The sequence below is a fragment of the Myotis lucifugus genome, unplaced genomic scaffold (genome assembly GCF_000147115.1).
Source record: "Myotis lucifugus unplaced genomic scaffold, Myoluc2.0 scaffold_584, whole genome shotgun sequence".
Taxonomy (NCBI): domain Eukaryota; kingdom Metazoa; phylum Chordata; class Mammalia; order Chiroptera; family Vespertilionidae; genus Myotis; species Myotis lucifugus.
In genome coordinates, this window is record NW_005871632.1 from 311,225 (window position 1) to 333,519 (window position 22,295).

Consider the following 22,295-nt stretch of genomic DNA (forward strand, 5'->3'; position numbering starts at 1 on the left):
GCCCTACTCTTACACAAATTTCATGCATGGGGCCTCTAGTACAGTATATAATAACAATTAAACTTAATATAACAACAATCAGCCTTTTCCATAAGCAGTTGCTACCACAATTGCTACTTATAAAATAAGTACAAAAAAAAAATGTGTACATATACACATAACATGCATAAAAATCTTTCTTCTCTTAATTTCCATGAAGATGAATTGACTTATGACAGAATTATTGTCCTTTTCTCATATATGTGTGTGTGTATTGATGAAAAACTGTTTTGTATAATGGAAAGATCATTAGCCATAGAATGGTGAAGCACCTCAGCTTTAACCCTTTGCGGTCCAATTTTATTTTTGGAATTCAAACAGTCTGGTCCAAATTAATTGACGGGATTGAATGTTGAATCAGTTTGCGGTGTCTCAGCCTCAACGTTGGACCTGCTCCTAGCGCCTGGTCTGTCGAGTCAGCCTCCATGTTGGACTGAAAAGGGTTAATCTTGGTGTTGCCATCTGTATATATAATCCTATCTAATAAAGAGGGAATATGCAAATTGACCATCACTCCGTGATAAAGATGGAAGCGCCCATAGCCAATAAGGAAGGAATATGCAAATTGATGCGACAAAGATGGCAGCGGCCAGGCCAGGACGCTTGCATTGTTGCCATGGTGATGACGCAGGCGTTCCACCCCGCCCCGCCCACGGAGGGCCTCTGTGCAGGAGAAGGGTCTTCAGCTGAGCTGAGAGAAGAACATGAAGAGGGAAAATGGAGATACGAGAAAATTGTCTTTTGTAAGGAAAAGCTTCTCATAACAAAACTAGAAGATTGAGGCAGTGGAGAGCCTCTGGGGCAGCAGGCGCAGAGTGGCCAGGCCCCACAGAGAGCAGAGAACCACGAGGAGTAGGCCTAAGCTGTCAGGGCTCCCGGATTGGAGAGGGCTCCCCTGAGGGCTCCCAGGTTGGACAGGGTGCAGGTCGGGCTGAGGGGACCCCCCCCCCTCCCGCGCACAAATCTTCGTGCACAGGGCCTCTAGTCTATATATATAAAAGGCTAATATGCTAAGTGTCCCTCCACCTTTCCGACTGGTTGCTATGATGCGCACTGACCACCAGGGGGCAGACGCTCAACGCAGGAGCTGCCGAGCTGCAGTGACTTGGCAGTGGCGGTTCTTGGGTGATGTACCCCGAAACCAGAGAGGAGGGAGCCCGATTCCTTTCAGACGCTACATGATTCCACCTTCGGCTGTGGGTTATGTTGTTGCTGGGGCACTGTCGGCCCCGAATCTGGTTTACTGCACACTTGCATTTGTGTTTCACACCCTGTACGACAGCAACTTTGCAGAGTGCCCTCTCGCACTCCGGGACCCCTCGGGGGATGTTGGAGAGCTGATTTCGGCCTGATCCCCGCAGGCCAGGCCGAAGGACCCCACCTGCCAGAGGGACCCCACTCACTCCCCAGACACTGGGGATGGACTGTGGGAGGTTGGTTCCAGGGTATGTCCAGCCCATCTCGCCCAGTCCCGCCCTGCTGGCCACCTTCCTTTTGATGTGCACGAATCCATGCACCAGTCACTAGTTTATTATAAACACGTGCCTTGGGCAAACCAGTTTTACAGCTAAATATTTCTACCCTACTATATGTCTTACTCAAAAATCCTAGCTTAAAATGCTCTCTGAAGAGTTTACTGTTCCATCCTACACTGAAGTCATAGGTATCCCAAAGCAGTTTTTTCAAATTGTGGATTGTGACCCATTAATGGCTTATGAAATCATTTTGGTGACTCTGGACAGAATTTAAAGCATGTAATAGAGAAAAAAGAAAAACCAAGAACCAGCTTATATTGTAAATCTAAAAAGTATTTTGTGGAACTTTTATAAATTTATATGTCTAGAGGGTGTGTGTGTGTTATGATTTAAATATAATTTTGTGGGTTGTGGTAAAAAAAAAAACAAACTTTGAAAACCACTGTTCTAAAGAACCTACCACTTTTATAATTCTTCCTGTAATTACTCTTGGGAAATGGTAGTCTTTAAGCGAAGTGTTGAGAGTCATAACCAGGCTAGTGGCCTTAGTAATGTAAAGTAAAAGATGCATTGTTCTAGAAGTTGTATTTTGTAACATTTGATTATTTAACCTACATAAAAAAATTTCAGTTTTTTCCACATGTATGTTCTGTTGTCCCTATACTGTCTACATGGGGAAAATCATCCTTTTTCTCCCCTGCTCAGCATCTTTTCCTCACATTCTTTGGAGAAAGGTACAAGAACGTCTATAGCAGTGTCTGTATGTGAGAGCTACTTCCGACTCTGTGTTCCATTGGTCTATTTGTCTAGTTGTAACTATTACAACTTTATAATAGATCTTGATATCAGGTAGAGCAGGTATTCCTCCTTTGTTCTGTTTTTCTTTTTAAGATTGGCCTTTTTACATTTTATTTTCATACATATTTTAAACTCTGCTTGTCAATTTCTGCTAAGGACAAAGAAAATAAAACAAAAATGTTTGCTGGGATTTTTTTCTTCTTCCTTTTTTTAAAGTATAATTAACATACAGTACAATTCATCCTTTTAATGTATAGCCCTGTGGGGTTTTGTTGGGATTGCATTGAATCTATAGATCAAGTTGGGAGAGTTGACATATTTCCAATATTGAGATTTCCTCTTGTGAACATAGTATTTTCCTCCATTTATTTAGGTGTTTATTTCTGCCAATTATATTTATAGATTTTTTTGGTAGAGATGTTGCACATTCTTCATTGGATTTATCTCTAAGTCTTTGATAACTTATGATACTTCTAAAATTTCATTGTTATACATAGAAATACAATGACTTTTATATCTTGATCTATGTCTAGCAATTGTTCTGAACTCAAATATTAAATTTAATAATTTATCCGTAGAATCTTTTTTATTTTCTATGTGTCTAATTTAGTCATTTCTGAATAATCACAGTTATATTTCTTTATTTCCAATATTTATACCAATAATTATTGCATCTTTATATTCTTAGGACCTGAAGTACAATAGAAATGATGATAGTGGGCATTTCTTTCTTTTTTTAATTTCAATTTTTAAAATTGATTTTAGAGAGAGAAAGGGAGAGGGAGAGACAAAAAAAGAGAAACAATGTGAGAGAGAAACATTGATTGGTTGCCTCCCGCATGTGCCCTGACCAGGGATCAAACCTGCCACCTTCTGATATATGGGGCGATGCTTCAACCAACTGAACCATACCGACCAGGGCAATAGTGGGCGTTTCTTATCTCCTTCCCAACATCAGAGGAAAGGCTTTCAGCCTTTTACTATCAAGTAATATGTATGATGCAGTGTTTTGTAGATACCCTTAATAAGATGAAGGAAGTTCCTAGTGTGTTGCTTCCTTTCTAAAGATAAGGTTAATTTAAAAAGTTGTCTTTTTGATAATGATTTCTAACTTAGTTTTATTTTGGTCAGAGAACATGATTTATATCCTTTGAGGTTTGTTGAAATTAGTTTTATGACTCAGATAAGGTCAATTTCTATACATGTCTTTTGTGTTTTCTAGAAAATAAAGCATGTTTTTTAATCATTGGGACAATACTTCCTATAATGTTCATTACTACTACTTTGTTGTTGTAAAGTTTAATTTTCTATCTGTACTTACTTTTTGTCTGTTTGCTCTCTCATGAAGAGAGGTGTGTTAATATTTCCCTCAAAGCTTGTTGAATTTTTCTCTTTGACGTTCAGTTAAATTTTGCATTCTATATTTTTGAGGCTACTGTAGAGGAGTCAATACTTCACGGCTACTCTCTCAGGATCTCAGGGCCTGAGAATTAAATTGACACAAGACAGATGAGCAGGAGAAAAACATACACATTTTTACACGTGCACGGGAGCCCCATGGGAAAATGAAGACCCAAAGAAGTGACGAGGTCTACGTGCTTATACACTAGGTTGCGCAAAGAGTAGCAATTGTGGAAAAGGAACTAAAATGTGTATATGGGGAGACAAAGGGAAGGTAAGAGTTATGTTAATTTAACAAGTCTGTACGGATTAATTTTGGCCTCAATCCACTGTCTCTGTGATTATAGTGTTTTTTTCCCGTTGGAATAAGAAAGGCATCTTTCACAGGGAGTTTTATTTCCGGCTGTCAGGGAGAAAAGGTGGGGCTCAAAGTGCCCTTTTTGGCCCTGCCTTTTTTCAAGTACCTTTAGCTCAAAAGGATGCTTATGCCAAAGTGGCATTTGGGGGTGGCATATTCTGCCACCCTTCACTGACCTATTATGTGTAAAGTGTGTATGTCTTTCTGATTAATTAAAACTTTATGTTGCTGATAGTTTATTTTCTTTGTGTTTCAGTCCATCTCGTTGATATCTGGAACATGATCGAAGCCTTCCGAGACAATGGCCTTAATACACTGGACCATGGCACTGAGATCAGTGTGTCCCGCCTGGAAACTGTCATCTCGTCCATCTACTACCAGCTGAACAAGCGCCTGCCTTCTACTCACCAGATCAGCGTGGAGCAGTCCATCAGCCTCCTCCTCAACTTCATGATTGCTGCCTACGACAGGCTAGTACCTTACATGCTTGCTTAATTTTAAGTAAGGGTGTTTGTTCCTTAATCGTTCTTCTTCCATACTTTCTTGCTAAGGGTTATCAACTTAGAATCACAGTTCGGAGGGGAATTATTCAGTGTAAGTCCTTTCTAAAGACTAACGCTCTGACCTGCTTCATAAGTGTACAAAGACTAGTAAGATGGAAAATCCTTGAGAGCAGAGACTCTACTTTGTATTTCTTTGATTTCTCAAGTGCAGCACTGGATTCTTATTAAATATTTATAAAGTTGAAATGAAAATTAGCAGGTAAAAAAAATTACCAGGCATTCTGATGATGATAAAATTGAATAACATTTTTTGTTGATCTTACTTGATTAAGCTCTTTGATATTTGCCAAATGGATTCTTGATTTGTAGTTGATTATTGCATAATCCATTCACTGGAAGTTTTGTAAATTAGGATTAATTGGAAAAATAAGAGTTTTTGAAAATCAAAGAGAAATGCTCTTATTACTTTTAGCTGCATGTGATAATTGGGAATAATGTTTCTAAAATAGAACTGTTTTCATGAGAGGAGTACTAATTTATAGTTGGCAGCACCCACAGTTGTTTGCTAAAGATGTAAAAACAGCTTGTTTTCTTAAGTAAAAAAATCATCTTGTTTTTCAAAAGTGTTAATTTGAATAACAAGCTCTCTTATTAGATAGTGCAAAGCTATAAACATCATCCAGATTAGGTGAGTTTGAATATAAGATCAACCAAAGGACTTATATGCAAGCATATAGGCCTAACCAACGGACACAGACAACAGGGGGGTGAGGGCATGAGTGGGGGGGATGGGGGGTAGTGTGGGGATAAGGACACATATGTAATAACTTAATCAATAAAGAAATTAAAAATATATAAAAAATATAGGCAGAATTTGAGACTTGACAACTGAATCGAGCAGCTCCCATGCAGAGGGCACAGGTGAGGGCTGCAGAGGCCTCTGAGGTCCCTACCTGCATGTTCAAACACAGGTGTTTATTCAGGGTGACTCATTGTCTGCTGAGCTTGGCCCAGAGGTAATCATGGTGTTTTCTCAGTTTTGGATAATAAGAACTCTTTTTAGAAGTCATGTGCTTGGTTTATTGTCAGTCTGTAAAATGATAGGTCTATGGAAATGAATCATGCAGAGATGTCTGAGAAAGAAAATCATTCTCTTTATTGAGGGAGAGCGCTCCTCGGAGCGATTCTGTTTGGGCAGGGTTAAAATAACAAGCTCCCTCTCTCCTGTCATCCTCAACAGATATTACCTGTGTACCTTTTCATTTCAGTGTCTTTACGTGGGGGTTAATTTTCACTGCTCACTGTGTCACATCTTAAATATTGACCTACTAATCAACTCGGAGCTATCGCAGGTCCAATTTTAAGTGAGTCATGTTTTTTGATGAAACCAGTTCTTTCCCAAATCTTGTTTGAAGAGAATTGATTCTAGTATGAACCTGCACTTTACCTTGGAATCACTGAAAACATGGACTCGGGTGAGGTTATATGTGCCATGGCCAGGGGCAGCTAACTCTTAGTTTCAAATGTAACTTGGCCAGTGTCTATAGATCAAATTCGGATATATGGTCGGAAGGATCAAGAATGAGTTTTTTCAAGAAAAAAGAATCAGTTAGGTAAAGGGTATAATCATAGGTTATTAGGCTGCTAAGTGAGTAACGTCCATTCTATACTATGCCAACTGGGTATATTCAGATTTAAAATGTACTGGTTTATTTTTGCTTTTAAAAAATATTGTTTTTAGCATTCAGCATGAAAAGGGGGAGAAAGACACACACACACACACACACACACACAGAGAGAGAGAGAGAGAGAGAGAGAGAGAGAGAGAGAGACATTGATTTGTTGTTCCACTTATTTATGCATTCATTGGTTGATTCTTGTACATGTCCTGACGCGGAATTGAACCCACACCTTGGTGTATCGGGACAACACTCTAACCAACTGAACTACCCGGCCACGGCCTCTTGGGTGTCTTTTAACCTATACGTTTCCCCTTCATTATTTTTCCCTTAAACCATTACCTTTGTCCAGTATAGTAACCTTTATTTTCCCAGGATTCATTTTTTTTAAAAAACAGCTGTTATTGAGAAATAGAAAACAACTACAGAAAAATACAGAAAACGAAGTGTAGTTTAAAATGAATTGTTATAAAGCAAATATAAGTACCACAGTGGCCAAGAACTAGAACGCTGTCATCACCCCAGAAGCTCCTTTCTTCTCCCCAATGTAATCAGGATCCTGACTTTTATGGAAATCTCTTCTAAGGTTAATTTTTACTTTCCCCTGTGGAATTTCCTGGATAGTCCTGCATCATGAAATCTGTGTCTGCAGAAAATGTTTGAGCACGTTTACCTTAAAAAATGTCGTTGTCTGTGTAGCAAGGCTTGACTCTGTGAGCACTCCTTCGTTCTCACTCTGCCGACCGCCCGCCAGGCATGCCTCCTCTCCCTGCAGGGGTGTTTTCTCTTGTTGCTTCATCTCTCTGGACCACTTCCTGTCAGGAAAGAAACTGCATCCCTCTGAGTGCTTAGTCATAAGCAGTAGAAACCCTCTCTGGCCAATTCATTAAAAGGATGTGGGTCTGATTCAAGACTCTCTGAGCGTGTTGGGAAAGTGTAGGCTTGAAGATCATGCCTCCAAGAACAAAGCTCAAAGTCACGCAAAAATGGTCTCACAAGCACTCCTGCCACCAATCGGGGCACGGATATTGTTGCTTGAGCTCCAAACACCACTGATGCTGGGCTGCGGGTGCTGCCGCGCGAGTCCCCGTCTCTGCTGCCTCACCCCCATGGGGCTGCTCCAGCAGCTGCCATTCCTCCAGGTGGACTGTTTGGAAGCCAACATCTAAAAGATCATAGTTTTCTATTTGGAGTCCAGAGTGGTGCATCTTATTGGTGGAGCTTGTGTCATGTGCCCATGTCTGCGTTTCGAAGAAAGATGGGAAAACAGATATCTGAGGTTTTTCCTTTTTCAATATTTTGTTAGTGGGAAGAGTACTTGTCACATAAGGTAGGGTCTGCTTAAATGTAGACTCAACATTTGGAGGGGTGGTGACCAAAAGGAAATGTCCACTGTAAAAGCCCTCTATCATTTTAGGAATCCGTGCATTTTAACATAATTGATGCTCTTTATAGCCACTGGTGTTGCTCATATAATGCAGGGATATTTGACATAGGAATATTCCTTATGATTTCCAGGTGCCATATGCCAGATACTAAGACAGGAAGACAGCATCTGTATTTGTAAAGAACTGTATATTTAAAATACCCCATCCTAATTTTAACTAGTTGTAGGGATTTCTCTTTTATGTTATGAATAAACTTAATGAGATGTAATAGTTTTTTTACTATTGGTAGACAAACATTGGTATTTCATGGCAATGCTTTCGCTGAGAACCTTCTAGCTTATAGATAATTTGCCTTTTTTTCAGGTATGGTCTTACTGTATACAAGGAAGGTTTAGAAAATGGGAGACACGTAGTAAATATAAATAGGATAACATAAATATAGTTAATATAAATAGTAAATGTAATAGGGCCATTAGTAAATATAAATAGGATGACGCTTGCTTTATAAAACTAAGATAACGTCGCTCTCATCATCACAAAGGCATTTATTTTACTGAGTTGCTGTGACACTTTGTGAGCACAGCTGTGTAAAACTAGCACAATAGCCCTTGTTTACTTACGTGTGATGACTTTACAAACTGGCTGGTGGAGTTTTCACCTGCAGTGAGCCAGGGCGTAGTTGATTGGATGGAGCCAGGCACGTGTTGGGCCAGGGGCCTTGCTGATACTGTTAGGCTCTGCAGGTGCTGTGCAGCATTACTTTGGGTAGTTCCTCTATGTTGTTGTCCATTTCATCTTTCCAATTCCTAAAAAGAATTATTCCTGACCCTTCTCCTTCACTGTTCTCACGGTTGTGATATGGGAAGACCTGAGACAGGTATGATTGAGCTTCTTAGAATAAACACATGAGAATATAAAGGTTGTCATAGTAAAAACAAACAAAGATGAATGTATTATAAAATCTTTATAGCAGTGTGCACCCTGTTGGTTTACACAACAGTAAACTGTTGTTATAATGCCCTGATGGACGGACACATTTCTGACTTAGTGTTTAAAACAAGTGGTGCCCTAGTTTTGAATACTTAAAAACATCACAGTTGTAGATTTAATGGGCTAAGTTGATGAGAAATTTACTTCTGGTTCATCCAGTTGCCTCTGCCTACACAGCCAGTAGAAATTGCCTTATAGAATGTTTATAAAGCTCATGTCTAAATAATTTGGGTTTATTTTTAGCATTATTCACTTAGCATAGATGGAGCCTTAATTCTACAAAGGAAAAAAAAATCCAAGGTTTCTAACTATCCAAGGTAATGTGGCAGAAAAGGGTAAGGATCAATTTACTGGTTGCTCGATGGTTAGTGATACATTTGATTGCTATTGTGGTTCCAGATAGCAATTATTTCTAATATAATTTCTTTTTCAGTGAGGGCCGAGGCAAAATGACAGTATTTTCAGTTAAAGCTATGTTAGCAACTATGTGTGGTGGAAAAATGCTGGACAAATTGAGATGTAAGTATTTTCATATTATTTGAAATATTGTATTTTCAAATTATAACTTTTAAGCAGTTTTAAATGAATATTTTTCAGAATTTTGGATGATGCTATATTGAACATTTTTATTTTTTTACTACTATATTATTCACCTGACTTAGAGTATGTAAATTATGCCACCTAATGTTCAGATGGAAAAGTTGGTTGAATTAATTTGTATGCTATTTGTTTTTTAGGTTAAAGCAAGAGAATTGAGATTCAGAGCAGTAATGTTGACATTTTAAAAATTCTTCAAAAAATGTTTTCCATATTATTAAAAATTATTGTGTTTGAAGATGATTATGTTGATTGCTTTTAGTTAGAAAAGAAATTTGATTATTTTTACCAGGTTTGTAAAAGGTCAGCCCTTTTCTTTTTTTAAAAAATATATTTTTATTGATTTCAGAGAGGAAGGGAGAGGGAGAGAGAAATAGAAACATCAATGATGAGAGAGAATCATTGATCAGCTGCCTCCTGCACACCCCCTACTGGGGATGGAACTCGCAACCTGGGCATGTGCCCTGACTGGGAATCGAACCGTGATCTCCTGGTTCATAGGTCAATGCTCAACCACTGAGCCACACTGGCCAGGCAGCCCTTTCTTAATAATTCCCTTCTTCATCAGGTTGTATTTGCTGCTATTAAACTGTTCCTGAGCACCTTGGAGTCAAGCTTAGTATTTAGAAATTGGCAGCATGATTTTTCAATTACCTTCCCTATTTTTTTCCCCTTACTATTGGCCGTTTTGGCATTTTAATGTTCACTAGATACTATAAAAAGGTGGTTAGATGAAATCAGAGGAGGTGAAATGCACAATTATTTACCTTTTCTGCTTATGATTTTCATTCATTCACTCTAGATAGTTACTAACTGCCTAAGATATGCCAAGCATTGTGCCAGACGCTTTACATATATTTTCTCACTGAACCCTTACAATTTCTTGGAGTAGCAGGTGGCATTTTCTCCATTTTATAGAAGAGTTAACTGAGGGGTGAAGCTGGGATTCCAATGTAGGCTGTCTAGCTTCAGAGCCCTGCTTTCAGTTGCTTTGTTATACTCCACTATGCTGGTCCTGCACAGTGATCAAAGCGCCATCACACAGGTACCCATAGAGGAAGGACCTGTCAGATTTCAGGGAGTTAAGATAGAAGCTGTGGGTTTAATGAAATGTTGAGATACCCTGTGAATCGATTTGTTGAAGAAAATGGGTCATTTGTCTTGTAGCATTTCTCATAGACTGGATTTTGATGATTGGGTCCCCGTGATGTTCCTCTGTACCCTACTTTTTTTTAATTTTAATTGAAAGATATAGAAACTTCAGATTCAAGTACAAGCTTTTGGGCAAGATTACTTCATTACATGCATTAGAACTCAGAGCTTAGATTATCTTTCACAAAAGTGAAATCTATACTTCCCTGGCAAGGGGTAATTATTCTATTCTATTCTATTCTATTCTATTCTATTCTATTCTATTCTATTCTATTATTTATTTAATTTATTTTATTTAATTAATTTATTTTAATTTTATTTTTTCCATCACCATTTATCCCCTTTATGCCCTCTTCCACCTCCTCCCACAATCAGCACATTATTGTCCATGTTCATGAATTCCCTCTTTTTTTTTCTTTTTTGCTCAATCCCTCTACCCCCCACCCCCACCAACATGTGCTTTTTATTACTTGTTATCATGACATTGAAAATTGGAAAACTAGATGGCTCACTAGATATAGATTTTGATATTCTAAAGAAAGATCTTAGATGTTTTTGGTGAAACTGTTACCCGGTTTGTCTTCATTTCAGAAACAGTTGCCATGTAAAACAAATTTTTGGTAGTGAAAAGTATAGTTATATTTAAGTGCTCTTCTCAGTTTTTTTTAACATGGTAATATTACTTTTTTGGACTGAAATTTCTTTTTTAAAAATATATCTGTATATCTGTATTGATTTCAGAGAGGAAGGGAGAGGGAGAGAGAGAATCATTGATTGGCCGCCTCCTACATGCCCCCTACTGGGGATGGAGCCTGCAACCTGGGCATGTGCCCTGACTGGGAATCAAACCGTGACCTCCTAATTCATAGGTCAATGCTCAACCACTAAGCCATGCTGGCCGGGCTCTTAATAATTTCTTAATTCTAGCATGGTGTTTTTCTGAGGAAGATAATATAATATAGATGAAATTATATTTCATTCAAACAGAAAGAAAAAGAAAGTTGGGATTTTGTTTTTTAATGATGATGATTCCAGGTAAAGAATATACATCGACATGGGGGTGCGGGTATGGGTGAAAAAGGTGAAGGGAGTAAGAAGTGCAATTGGTAGTCACAAAATAGTCATGGGGATATAATGAACAACATAGGGAATATTACTGTAGTGTCAATAATATTGCAATACCGATGTATGGTGCCAGGAAGGTACTAGACTTGTTTGGGGGTCACTTTGCAAATTATATAAATGTCTAATCACTATGCTATACACCTGAAACTAATATAAAATAATATTGAATGTCAACTGTAATTGAAAAATAAAATTTTTTAAAATGGCTAAAAAATGAATATAAATCGCCATTTAATTAGTACTGAATAAACTGGTTGATAATAGAAAATTGATTACATATAAAAATGCACATTTCAGATGTCTCTGGAATTATTACGTTTCTAAATAGAGCTGATACCTGGAACGTAGTAAGTGCTAAGATTTTGCTAAGTACAAATTGTTGATTGAGTACTAAAATTACTGAATTCTCTGTTGGAACTGTTAGTGAAAAGGTAGAAATTTTAGTAGTATGTGAAATTTGGAAGGTACCTAAGTGATAGCAGGTTTTTGGTTGTTTTTCTTTTGGTTTTTCTTTAGTGTTATTTTTTTTTTTTAATGTGGCTTTTGCACTTCTTGGAGGTGCACACTGACCTGCATTCAAGCGGCACTAAAGTGTGCACGCCCAGGCACACGTGACATGTCGGGTGTGCTCAGAATGCCAGGCCTTTGCACACTGTGTATGGTTGATGAGTTACAAGCCATTCTAGGTCACTCATTACCAAGTTTATATTATTCAGACAGATTTAAAATATGGCTTTATTATCTCCGTCATGTTCAAAATTATAGTTGCTTTACCATCTGTCACTGTCTCATTATTCTTATTGTCCCATAATGTCTTAGCTAGAGAATGAGATGATTAACATAAATAAAATATTCAGGTATTGAAGCTTGCCTCCACTTTTTAAAATTTTAATCATCCAGGGCAGAAATCACTTTGAATGTGGTCCTCTCGTATTAAACAGAGCTCTCTGGTCATAATTTAAACACTTTTCATCTCTGAGGGATGTCATTCTCTGGTGCATTTATGGCTAATTGTGAGGTTTGGGTTATTTGTCCTATCTCATGTTTTCAGACAGTTGTGTTTTTTTGTGTTTTTTTTTTTCATTTTTTGAGTGTTTGTTGTGCTTGTTGGTGGCGATGGTGATGTTGGTTGTCCTTATCACTGGTAGATGTGATGGTGTTGTCACTGTACCAGTCTCTACAAATCTCTCTCTGCTTCTGAGTTACTTTTGATATACTACTGACAAAGGAAATGTAACCAAGCTCCTAGCATTCTGCTTAAAGTAAGGGCATGCTGATTACTCGTATATCATGAGAAGCACTTGAGCTTTTGTAGTGTGATTGGCAGTTTCGGCTGTTTGGAGAATCCTTTTCCCCCTGGCTTTCTAGTTCTCAGCTATGTTCCATCTAGTTGAAGTGGCTGAATAATAGTGTAGACACACGTGAGATGTAACACTGCATTGTAACATCAAGTAATATTTGATTGATTGTTCACTTTCTTCTACCTGCTTACCGGGCAACACTGTCTTTGTTGTTCTTAGTTTCTCCATCTTCCTGCCACTGAAGGTGCTTTCTGCTGTTACCTCTGTTAATGTTCCTTTTAAATAGGTTTTCTAGTTTTTGGAATATGCATAAGTGTTTCTACTTTTCTTCCTTTTATTTTGATCTTTCTGCTTTTACCTTTTCTTTTATATTTTTTCCTGTAGTTTTGCCCACTTCCCTTTTTTCTTTGATTCTCTTGTTTTCTTGTTTTAGTGTCAAGATAGCCTTTGAAATGACTTAACCAATATTTGTGCCTTTAATTTGAAACATTTTTAAAAAAAACATTTTTTATTGATTTCAGAGAGGAAGGGAGAAGGAGAGATAGAAGCATCAATGACAGGAGAGAATCATTGATTGGCTGCCTCTTGCATGCCCCCAATGGGGATCGAGCCGGCAACCCCAGGCATGTGCCCTGACCAGGAATCGAACTGTGACCTCCTGGTTCGTAGGTTGACGCTCAACCACTGAGCCATGCCAGTCAGGCTATATGAGTTCTTTTTATTCTACTTTGGAACTCACTAGATGGAACATTTTTGACATGCTGTATGCTTCCTTCCAATTTATTCTGTCATGGGGATACGTTGCATCATTAGTACACGAACATACAAATATAATACAATTTCTTTCATACCTCATCACCAATATGCTAATATAGTGATACACTCAAACATGCATATGTCTTCTATAAATACATATACAAATGTTAAGGGATAAAGGTATGCTGCTATGAATTTAATAAAAAAATATAAATTATATATTATCTAGTTCTGTACACTGAAAAAGTAGGTAGGTAGACATGCATGAGTAGTTATTGGGTTTGATGTTTAGGACGAATATTAAGTAGGTGGGCCTCATCAACAAAGTACCCACGCCGTGTTAATAAAAAATGAGAATCCATGTTGACTAAAAATCGTGCTAACTTCATGATACTTTCCAGTGATACTTCATGATCTTTCTAATGATACAAGTGACATAGAGCCATTTATAAAAAGTTGATATTTCTTTATAGTTTGACTTTATTTGGTTTTGTTCTCATAGATGTTTTCTCCCAGATGTCAGATTCCAACGGCTTAATGGTATTTAGCAAGTTTGACCAGTTTCTGAAGGAAGTGCTGAAGCTCCCAACAGCCGTCTTTGAAGGGCCATCTTTCGGTTACACCGAGCACGCAGTCCGCACCTGTTTCCCGCAGCAGGTAAGGGCAGTGTCACAGGTTTCCGCAGGCTGCCTCAGTGAAGGATGTAGGTTCTGGGTCGGGGAGGAAGCAGAGCTTCACGTCCAGGGTGGGAATCGGCCTCCGGGTAAGGTTCACCGAGAAGCCCCCTTATCAGCGTGGTCCTCCTGCCAGGAAGCACACACGGTCTCGTCTTCCCTGGGGCAGGGGTTTCTGGAACATACTGGCCTGCAGGCTTTACAATGTCAGGGTCATGCAAGATGAAAAAAGACAGGAACCGTTCCAGACCACAGGGTCCAGAGAGACATGAAAGCTGAGCGCAGCCCATGGGCCAGGGTTTTCTTTCTCATAAAGGACGTTAGTGGGACAGTTGGAAAAATCGGAAGGAAGTTTGTAGACTAGATAATAGCATTCTGTCAGTGAATGTTAGTTTCCTGATTTTGATATTTGAGTTAAGAGAATACCCTGGTTTTTAAGAAATACAGTGTGGTTGGGAGGTGGGGTGGGGGGAGGGGGGAGTAAAAGTGGGAGATATCTGTGATACTAACAACAACAAAAACATTTAAAATTTTAAAAAATAAATACAATAAATAAAAATATAAGGGTAGAGGGTATCTGTGCTGCAGTGTTAACATTTGAGGAATCTGGTTTGATGGCAAATAGAATTTTTTAAATAATCTGTTATAACCTTTCTGTAAGTCTGAAATTATTTAAACATAAAAGGTTAAAATATAAAAGGAACAGACCCTCCTGACCTGTGATACTTTGATTCACAAAAGGACCAAACACACACACACATACACCCCTTTTTACATTGAAAGTTCAGAATTCATATTTATCTGAATTCAGACTTCCAAACAATCTTTTATAGTTTGTTTAGAGATTCTCAGCTTTAGCATTGAAGTTGCACCCATAACATAGAAGAGTTATTTTTAGTAACTTCTGAGGAGGTGTTCTTCCCAAATCGTACACACGTGGCTGATGGTTTTTGTGGAAGTTAGCCTCTATACATTATTTTTTCTCTCTCAGCATAAATAGCAATATCAGCTTTTAGTGTGTTAAGAATATCTCTGTGCTTCAATTTATTCTAATAAAGCACAGTTTGCATTTCCCCCCTGAATAAACATTTTCAAATAACACGAGGCTGTCCAATCATATCCTGGCGTTACGTGTCCTTCAGGCGTTAAAACACCCTCCAGAACTATAACTGAGGTGACGATGATGAAGACACACGATACTGGGGGGAAGGTACTCTTGTATCTGATGTCCATGTAGCTGTTTACACAGGAGCTTCCTGGAGGTCAGGCTAAAAACCGATCAGGTGATGGAATGTTCCTATTAAGGAAAGTAGTGTCAGAATGGGAAGGGGACTTTATACAAAGAAGTACCATTGAAGAGCAACATTTGACCAATGGTTGACCGTTGTGTGGGGTACTAAGGTAATCTTTGATTTACTTACAATGTGAGTACTATAATGAGAATCTAATCCTACATAATAAAACCCTAATATGCAAATCGACCAAACGGTGGAACAACCGGCAGAACGACCAGTTGCTATGACATACACTGACCACCAGGGGGCAGGCACTTAATGCAGGAGCTGCCCCTGGTGGTCAGTGTGCTCCCACAGGGGGAGCGCCGCTCAGCCAGAAGCCAGGCTCACGGCAGGTGAGTGCAACGGTGGTGGCAGGAGCCTCTCCGGCCTCTGCTGTAGGCGGGCCGTAAGGAGCGAGGGGTCCTGAACTGCAAGAGCCCTGGACTGCAAGAGGGCGCAGGCCGGGCTGAGGGACATTCCCCCCCCCCCCCCCCCCGCCCCGAGTGCACAAATTTCATGCACTGGGCCTCTAGTATTGGAATAATGGTTTAAAATGTTGGAGAATATTTTAAAAATTCTAATTGTTAATTCTAAGAATGCTGTCTAGGATTCTGCAAATTACCTATGTCATGATTGTCATGCCTTTGAACTCACAACCTAATCGTTGCTTTTCACTTGCTTCAGATTTTTATTAAAAAAACTCAGTCTGGTTTTATACATGGCAGGTTTGGAAAATTCAAAGAAGCTTATCTTCATCCACAGGAAAGTTGAATTGTGTTCTATGAATATAACAACAACAACAAAATGAGACGGGACAGAGTTTCATGCAGCAGGAGTTAAATTCAATGAGTTTGGGGTTTCTTTTTGAAAATGGGCTTTTCCCATATGGTGTGTTTCCCTACAGCCGGTTTTGTGTTTTTTTTAATTCGAAGTAGCTCATACACCATCAGATACTTTAAAAAAAAACAATTTGCCTGCTTTTCACAAACTAACCCAAATAAGGGATGTATTTTCATGTAGTTTAATAGTTTTAAAAACACAACAACAACAAAAATTTATAAGTTAATTCAACAGAACACATCTACTGGAATAGCTAAATTTCAGTGACTGACACCAAATCACGGCAAAGATTTGGAGCAGCCGGAACTCTCTTACAGCCCCTTTGGAAGAAGCCCTGGTGGTTTGTTTTAAACTTAAACAGACACCTTCCCTTAACCTAGTAATTCTACTCCTAAGTTTTTTCCCACGTGAAATAAAAAGGAATGTCCACAAAACAACTCTTACAAGAATGCTCTAAGCCTCAGACGCATCCGAGGTGTCCATATAATAAAACATCGGAGTAAAGTTAATTCAAGAGATAATATGTCTGGAATTTGCTTCAAGATAATCCAGGTTGCAGGGAGAGAGAAGGCATAAATGAAACAAATTAGTCCTCTGCTGAGAATTGTTGAAGCTGGATGATAAGCATAGTATGCTATTCACTCCCAGTCCCTCCTACCCTAGAGCTCCATGGTTCACCTCCTTCAGGCAAAGCAGAAAAATGCTTCGCCAAAAAACCTGAGGACCCTGGTCTCCTCGTCGCTTTACTTCATGGCCTAATGGCACTTTAAAGAAGAGGATGATGCCTCCTCAGATACAGCTTGTTTTATTATTTCTTTTAATCACAAGCAAATGTGAGTCATCATTTTAGTTCAGTTGATGTCCTGATTTTGCTTAAAAAACGCACATGACTAACTCCTATTTCCTATTTGATGAGGTTTGTTTTTTTATTTTAGTTTTTTTTATTGACTTCAGAGAGGAAAGGAGAGGGAGAGAGAGGTTGAAATATCAATGACGAGAGAGAATCATTTATAGGCTGCCTCCTGTACGCCCCCTATTGGAGATCTAGCCCACAACCTGGGCATGTGCTCTGACCAGGAATCAAACCGTGACCTCCTGCCTCATAGGTCGATGCTCAACCCCTGAGCCACACCGGCCGAGCTGGATGCGGTTTTTATCATGGCACCATGGTGCTTATCACTCTGAACCCCAGCCTTCATTTCACCTTCCTTCCACAAGGCTCCTGAGACCTCTCCGTCACTGTGCCCGGTTCTTTCAGATACTGCTGAGGCCCCAGGAGCTGCAGCACTTGACCTTCCCACCAGCAATCTATAGGGACATCAGTTTCTCCACAGCCTTGCCATCAGCGCATGTTCTTACACTTATGAATTTTTGCCAATCTGATAGGTGAAAAATGTTATCTTTTTTAATTTGCATATCTCTTGTGTTGAGTAACGTGCATTTTGAGTGAATCTTAAACTAACACAGTTCTTGTCTTTGTTTATGCTATTAGCTGTCACTGAAATGCCAATAACCCCTGACCCCTCTTCTCCAACAAAGGCCTCATATTTCAAATCCCAGCGAACGTATCCCCTTTGATGCTCTGAATCTTTCATGTGGGATTAACTGCTCCTCCTCTGCAGCCCCGTGGCATGTTACATCGAGCTCACTCTTGCCCTGGAGGGATGCACCTTGGTCTCCAACTTTACATCCCCATGACAACCCTGTCTGGAAAATGATCAGTGCTTACTAGGTATTTGTGGGATTGATCGAGTAAGGATTTTAAATCAAATGGGCATGAGAAAGGGTCTTTGGCTTGAATTCTAATAGGAAGCTTAAAGCTCATGGATGTACTTACAACCTTGTTTTCCCTGATATTATTCCATGATTTTCTCAAATGAAACAATCTTTGCAGAGAGGAAAATGAAGTTTTTCCAAATATCCTTTTATCTATAATAAATAAAATAGCTCTGCTAAAAAGTGCAGCAACATTACATTATTAGGTCATTGCAAAGTACTCTTAATTTTCAAAGTCCAAAATAAGTCTGTGGATATGGACAAATTCATTGTCTAATAATAATAAAGAAAGGCTCACCCATAGCACTAGTCCTTTAACTAGTTTTTTTGTAACCAGCATGTTTGTCCTTGTCAGGTAAAATGTTTTTCTTTTCTTTTTTTTCTTTTTTAAAATATATTTTATTGATTTTTTACAGAGAGGAAGGGAGAGGGATATAGAGTTAGAAACATCGATGAGAGAGAAACATCGATCAGCTGCCTCTTGCACACCTCCTACTGGGGATGTGCCCGCAACCAAGGTACATGCCCTTGACTAGAATCGAACCTGGGACCCTTCAGTCCGCAGGCTGATGCTCTATCCGCTGAGCCAAACTGGTTAGGGCTAAAATGTTTTTCTAACTCTACACAAAAGTTAGATGAAATCATTGTAACCTAAAAGTTTTTTAAAGTGTTGTTTTCAAGTTTGAACTAGATGTCATACTTTACTGATTACCAAGTAAGTAAGAGGGCAATGGATAAGAAGTATTTACCTGTTGCCCATAAGGAAATAGAGTTGTTGTTTGTCCGAATTGTGACTTATTGAATAATTATGTTTTTAAAATATTTTTAATTGATTTCAGAGAGGAAGGGGAAGGGAGAGAGAGATAGAAATATCAATGATCAGAATCATCTATTGGCTGCCTCCTGCAAGCCCCACACTGGGGATCAAGCCCGCAATCCGGGCATTTGCCCTGACCAGGAATCAAACCGTGACCACCTGGTTCATAGGTCGATGTGCAACCATTGAACCACCCGAGCCAGGCAAGAATTTTTAATGGAAATGATGAGATTGGAAATTGCAGCTATAATGATCTAATGCTAAATTATTTTACTTGTTTCCTCATGTAATACTGGATTTCTCATTTTTAAGAGATGATTCCACTCTCATTTTAAAACAGGAAAGATTTAGCCAAGGTTGTAGGGAGGGAAGTGAGAATGGCATTTAGGGTAAGAAATTGTCAATATTGAGGTTTAGAATGACAGAGGATGGTGATGTAGGCACAAACAGAACCACTCCTTTCTAAGAAAAAATATGAGAATGCATACAAAGAGAGAAACAGCCTCAGTGTTTTATTGAGTAAGATATAAAAAAATCATGGTGTTTTTGCTCAGTGGATCAGGCAGCTGTTAAAATGATTAGAAATAAAGACCTTGTAGGAAAACAGTAAAATATTTAATAAAATGTTAAGTGAAAAAACAGCTTATATATTTTTACTACACTATGCACATAATTACATGGAAACATTTATACACTTGGAGGGAAATACAGAAAAAAGAATTGTGGGGAGGAATTTCCATAATTTACAATTTGTTATAGTTGTTGTTATAAATGTTATTGTGCTATAAAAAATAAGGAGACAATGTACAGGCGGTTGAGCCACTAGGCCCTACAGGACACCTACTACTCAAGGCTACTCTTCCAATTCCAGGAGACATGATAGCTCTACCTAATACATAGAAACAAACACAGGGAAGCAGTCAAAATGTGGAGATAAAGAAACGTCACAAATGAAGGAAATGGATACAGAGTTCAAAACCATGGTTATAATGTTACTCAAAGATCTTCATGAGAGCTTCAAGGGATTTAATGAGACTTTCAAGGATCTTAGATTCTTGAAGGAGGAGGAGGAGGAGGAAAAAAATCCTATATAATAAAAGGCTAATATGCAAATCGACCAAATGGCAGAACGACCATTTGCTATGATGTGCATTGACCATCAGGGGGCAGATGCTCAACACAGGAGTTGCCCCCTGGTGGTCAGTGTGCTCCTATAGGGGGAATGCCGCTCAGCCAGAAGCCAGGCTCACTGCTGGCGAGCATAGTGGCAGTGGCGGGAGCCTCTCCACCTCCACGGCAGTGCTAAGGATGTCCGACTGACGGCTTAGGCCCACCCTGTGGGAAGCGGGCCTTAGCTGACAGTCAGACATCCCCTGAGGGCTCCCGGACTGCGAGAGGGTGCAGGCCGGGCTGAGGGACACCCCCCCCGCCCCCGCACGAGTGCATGAATTTCATGCACCGGGCCTCTAGTATGAACAATAAAATGGCAACAAATACATAGCTATCAACAATCGAATCTAAAAAAATAAACAAGAAATCTAATGAACAAAATAAACTGGTGAATAAAACAGAATCAGAGGCATGGAAGCATGGAACAGACCAGCAAATCTCAGAGGGAATGGGGGAGGGGGCAGGAAGAGATTAACCAGAGATCTTACCTGTGGACACAGACAGGAGGGTGGTGAAGGCATGGGGTGGGGCAGGAACAGGATGGAGGGGGCAGTGGTGGGAAAAGGGGGGACATCTGTAATTCTCTCAACAATAAAGATTAAAAAACAAAACAAAAACAACCAGTAGGGGAAGCTGAGAGAAGGGCATTCCAGAACCCTCTGTACTATCTTTGCAACTCATAAATCTAAAGTTATTTCAAAATAAAATGTTTAAAAACAACAACAAAAAAAGAGAATGCAATAAATGTGTTCAACTCGAGAAAATAAAACAGAAAGAAAAATGAGTCAGCCTATGTTTCACATAGTTATTTAGTAACTCACAGATTTTTTGAGCTGGAATTCTATCCCAAAAGTTCTCAAACTTTTTGATCTCAGGACCTCATTACAATAAAAAGTATTGAGGACCCCAACAAGCTTTTATTTATGTGGTTTATAAATATCAGCATTTTCATATTATAAATTAAAAGTATTTTTAAGTCATTGAAAATAATGATAAATCTATTACATAAGTAATGTATTTTAATGAAAAATAGCTGTATATCCTAAAACCATAAAATTTAATGAGAATGTCATTGATTTATATTTTTGCAAATCTCAGATTTGCTCAGTTGAAGACAGCTGGTATCTCCTATCTGCTTATCCATTCAGTCTGTTGTGATACGATGTTTTGGTTAAAATATAGAAAGAAAATCTGGCCTCACACAGATATGTAGTTGGAAAGGGGAGGAATATTTTTTTTTTTTATTTCAAAGAGGAAGGGAGTGGGGGGAGAGAGAGAAGCATCAATGATGAGAGAGAATCATTGATCGGCTGCCTCCTGCATGCCCCACACTGGGGATTGTGAGCCCACAACCTGGGCATGTGCCCTGACCAGGAATCGAACCATGACCTCCTGGTTCATAGGTCGACACTCAACTGCTGAGCCACGCAGGCCAGGCCTGGGGAGGAGCATTTTAATAGCCTTTTCAGATCATTGTGGATGTGCCACGTTGCTTCTGAACACCCACTGTACACTCATGAGAGTGAGATTGAAAAAGGTAATAATGTCTGCATTATTATGAAAATAGTTTGGCCTCATGGACTTCCTAAAGTGTTTCCAAGACCCCCCAGGAAAGCCCGTCACCGTACTCCGAGAACCACTGCCCTGGAGAGAGATGAAAAATAAAACCAGAATGTTCAGCTATTTCCCCCCAAATCACACGGTTAATGGAAGACAGACCATGGGGACCCAGTCTGTTTCCGTCCTCACTCGCAGAGGACTTCAAATGACAGTGTGACCTCCCTCGGGACAACGTTGGGAAACTGATCCGGAGCGTATTACGAGGGTCTTCTGAGATAGCAAAACTAATGGTTCCTTTTTATCTTGAAGATGAAAAAAAAAATTAAACTCCATGGTAGGCAAACCAAAACTGTTTTAGAGAAAGCATTCGGATTATAAGTGGATTTGTAAACATGTAATTTTTAACAAATAGAAGATGTAGAAATATTAAACCTTTTTAATAAAGGATATGATATGCTTAATCTGTTTACCACCTCTTACTAGCTAAAAAGCTTCCGAGCATCTTCCTTGCCAGTAATTTGAAGCAGGCATTTTTAATTTCATGGTTTGTAGCAGTTATTTACCTATTTCCATGTCTGGACTTCCATTCAGAAGTTCAGTGACTTTCTGGTTTTGTCTT

General features: G+C 39.1%; 1 protein-coding gene across 7 annotated transcripts in view; it reads left to right on the forward strand.

Moving 5' to 3' along the window:
* DTNB (dystrobrevin beta) overlaps positions 1-22,295 on the forward strand; it is a 138,736-nt gene that overhangs the window by 5,292 nt on the left and 111,149 nt on the right. For all 7 annotated transcript variants that reach the window (XM_023745817.1, XM_006104586.3, XM_014446891.2 and 4 more), the window contains 3 exons: positions 4,328-4,541; positions 9,065-9,150; positions 14,065-14,219. In XM_023745817.1, the coding sequence (XP_023601585.1) occupies positions 4,328-4,541; positions 9,065-9,150; positions 14,065-14,219 (455 nt within the window). The remainder of the gene's footprint in view (positions 1-4,327; positions 4,542-9,064; positions 9,151-14,064; positions 14,220-22,295) is intronic.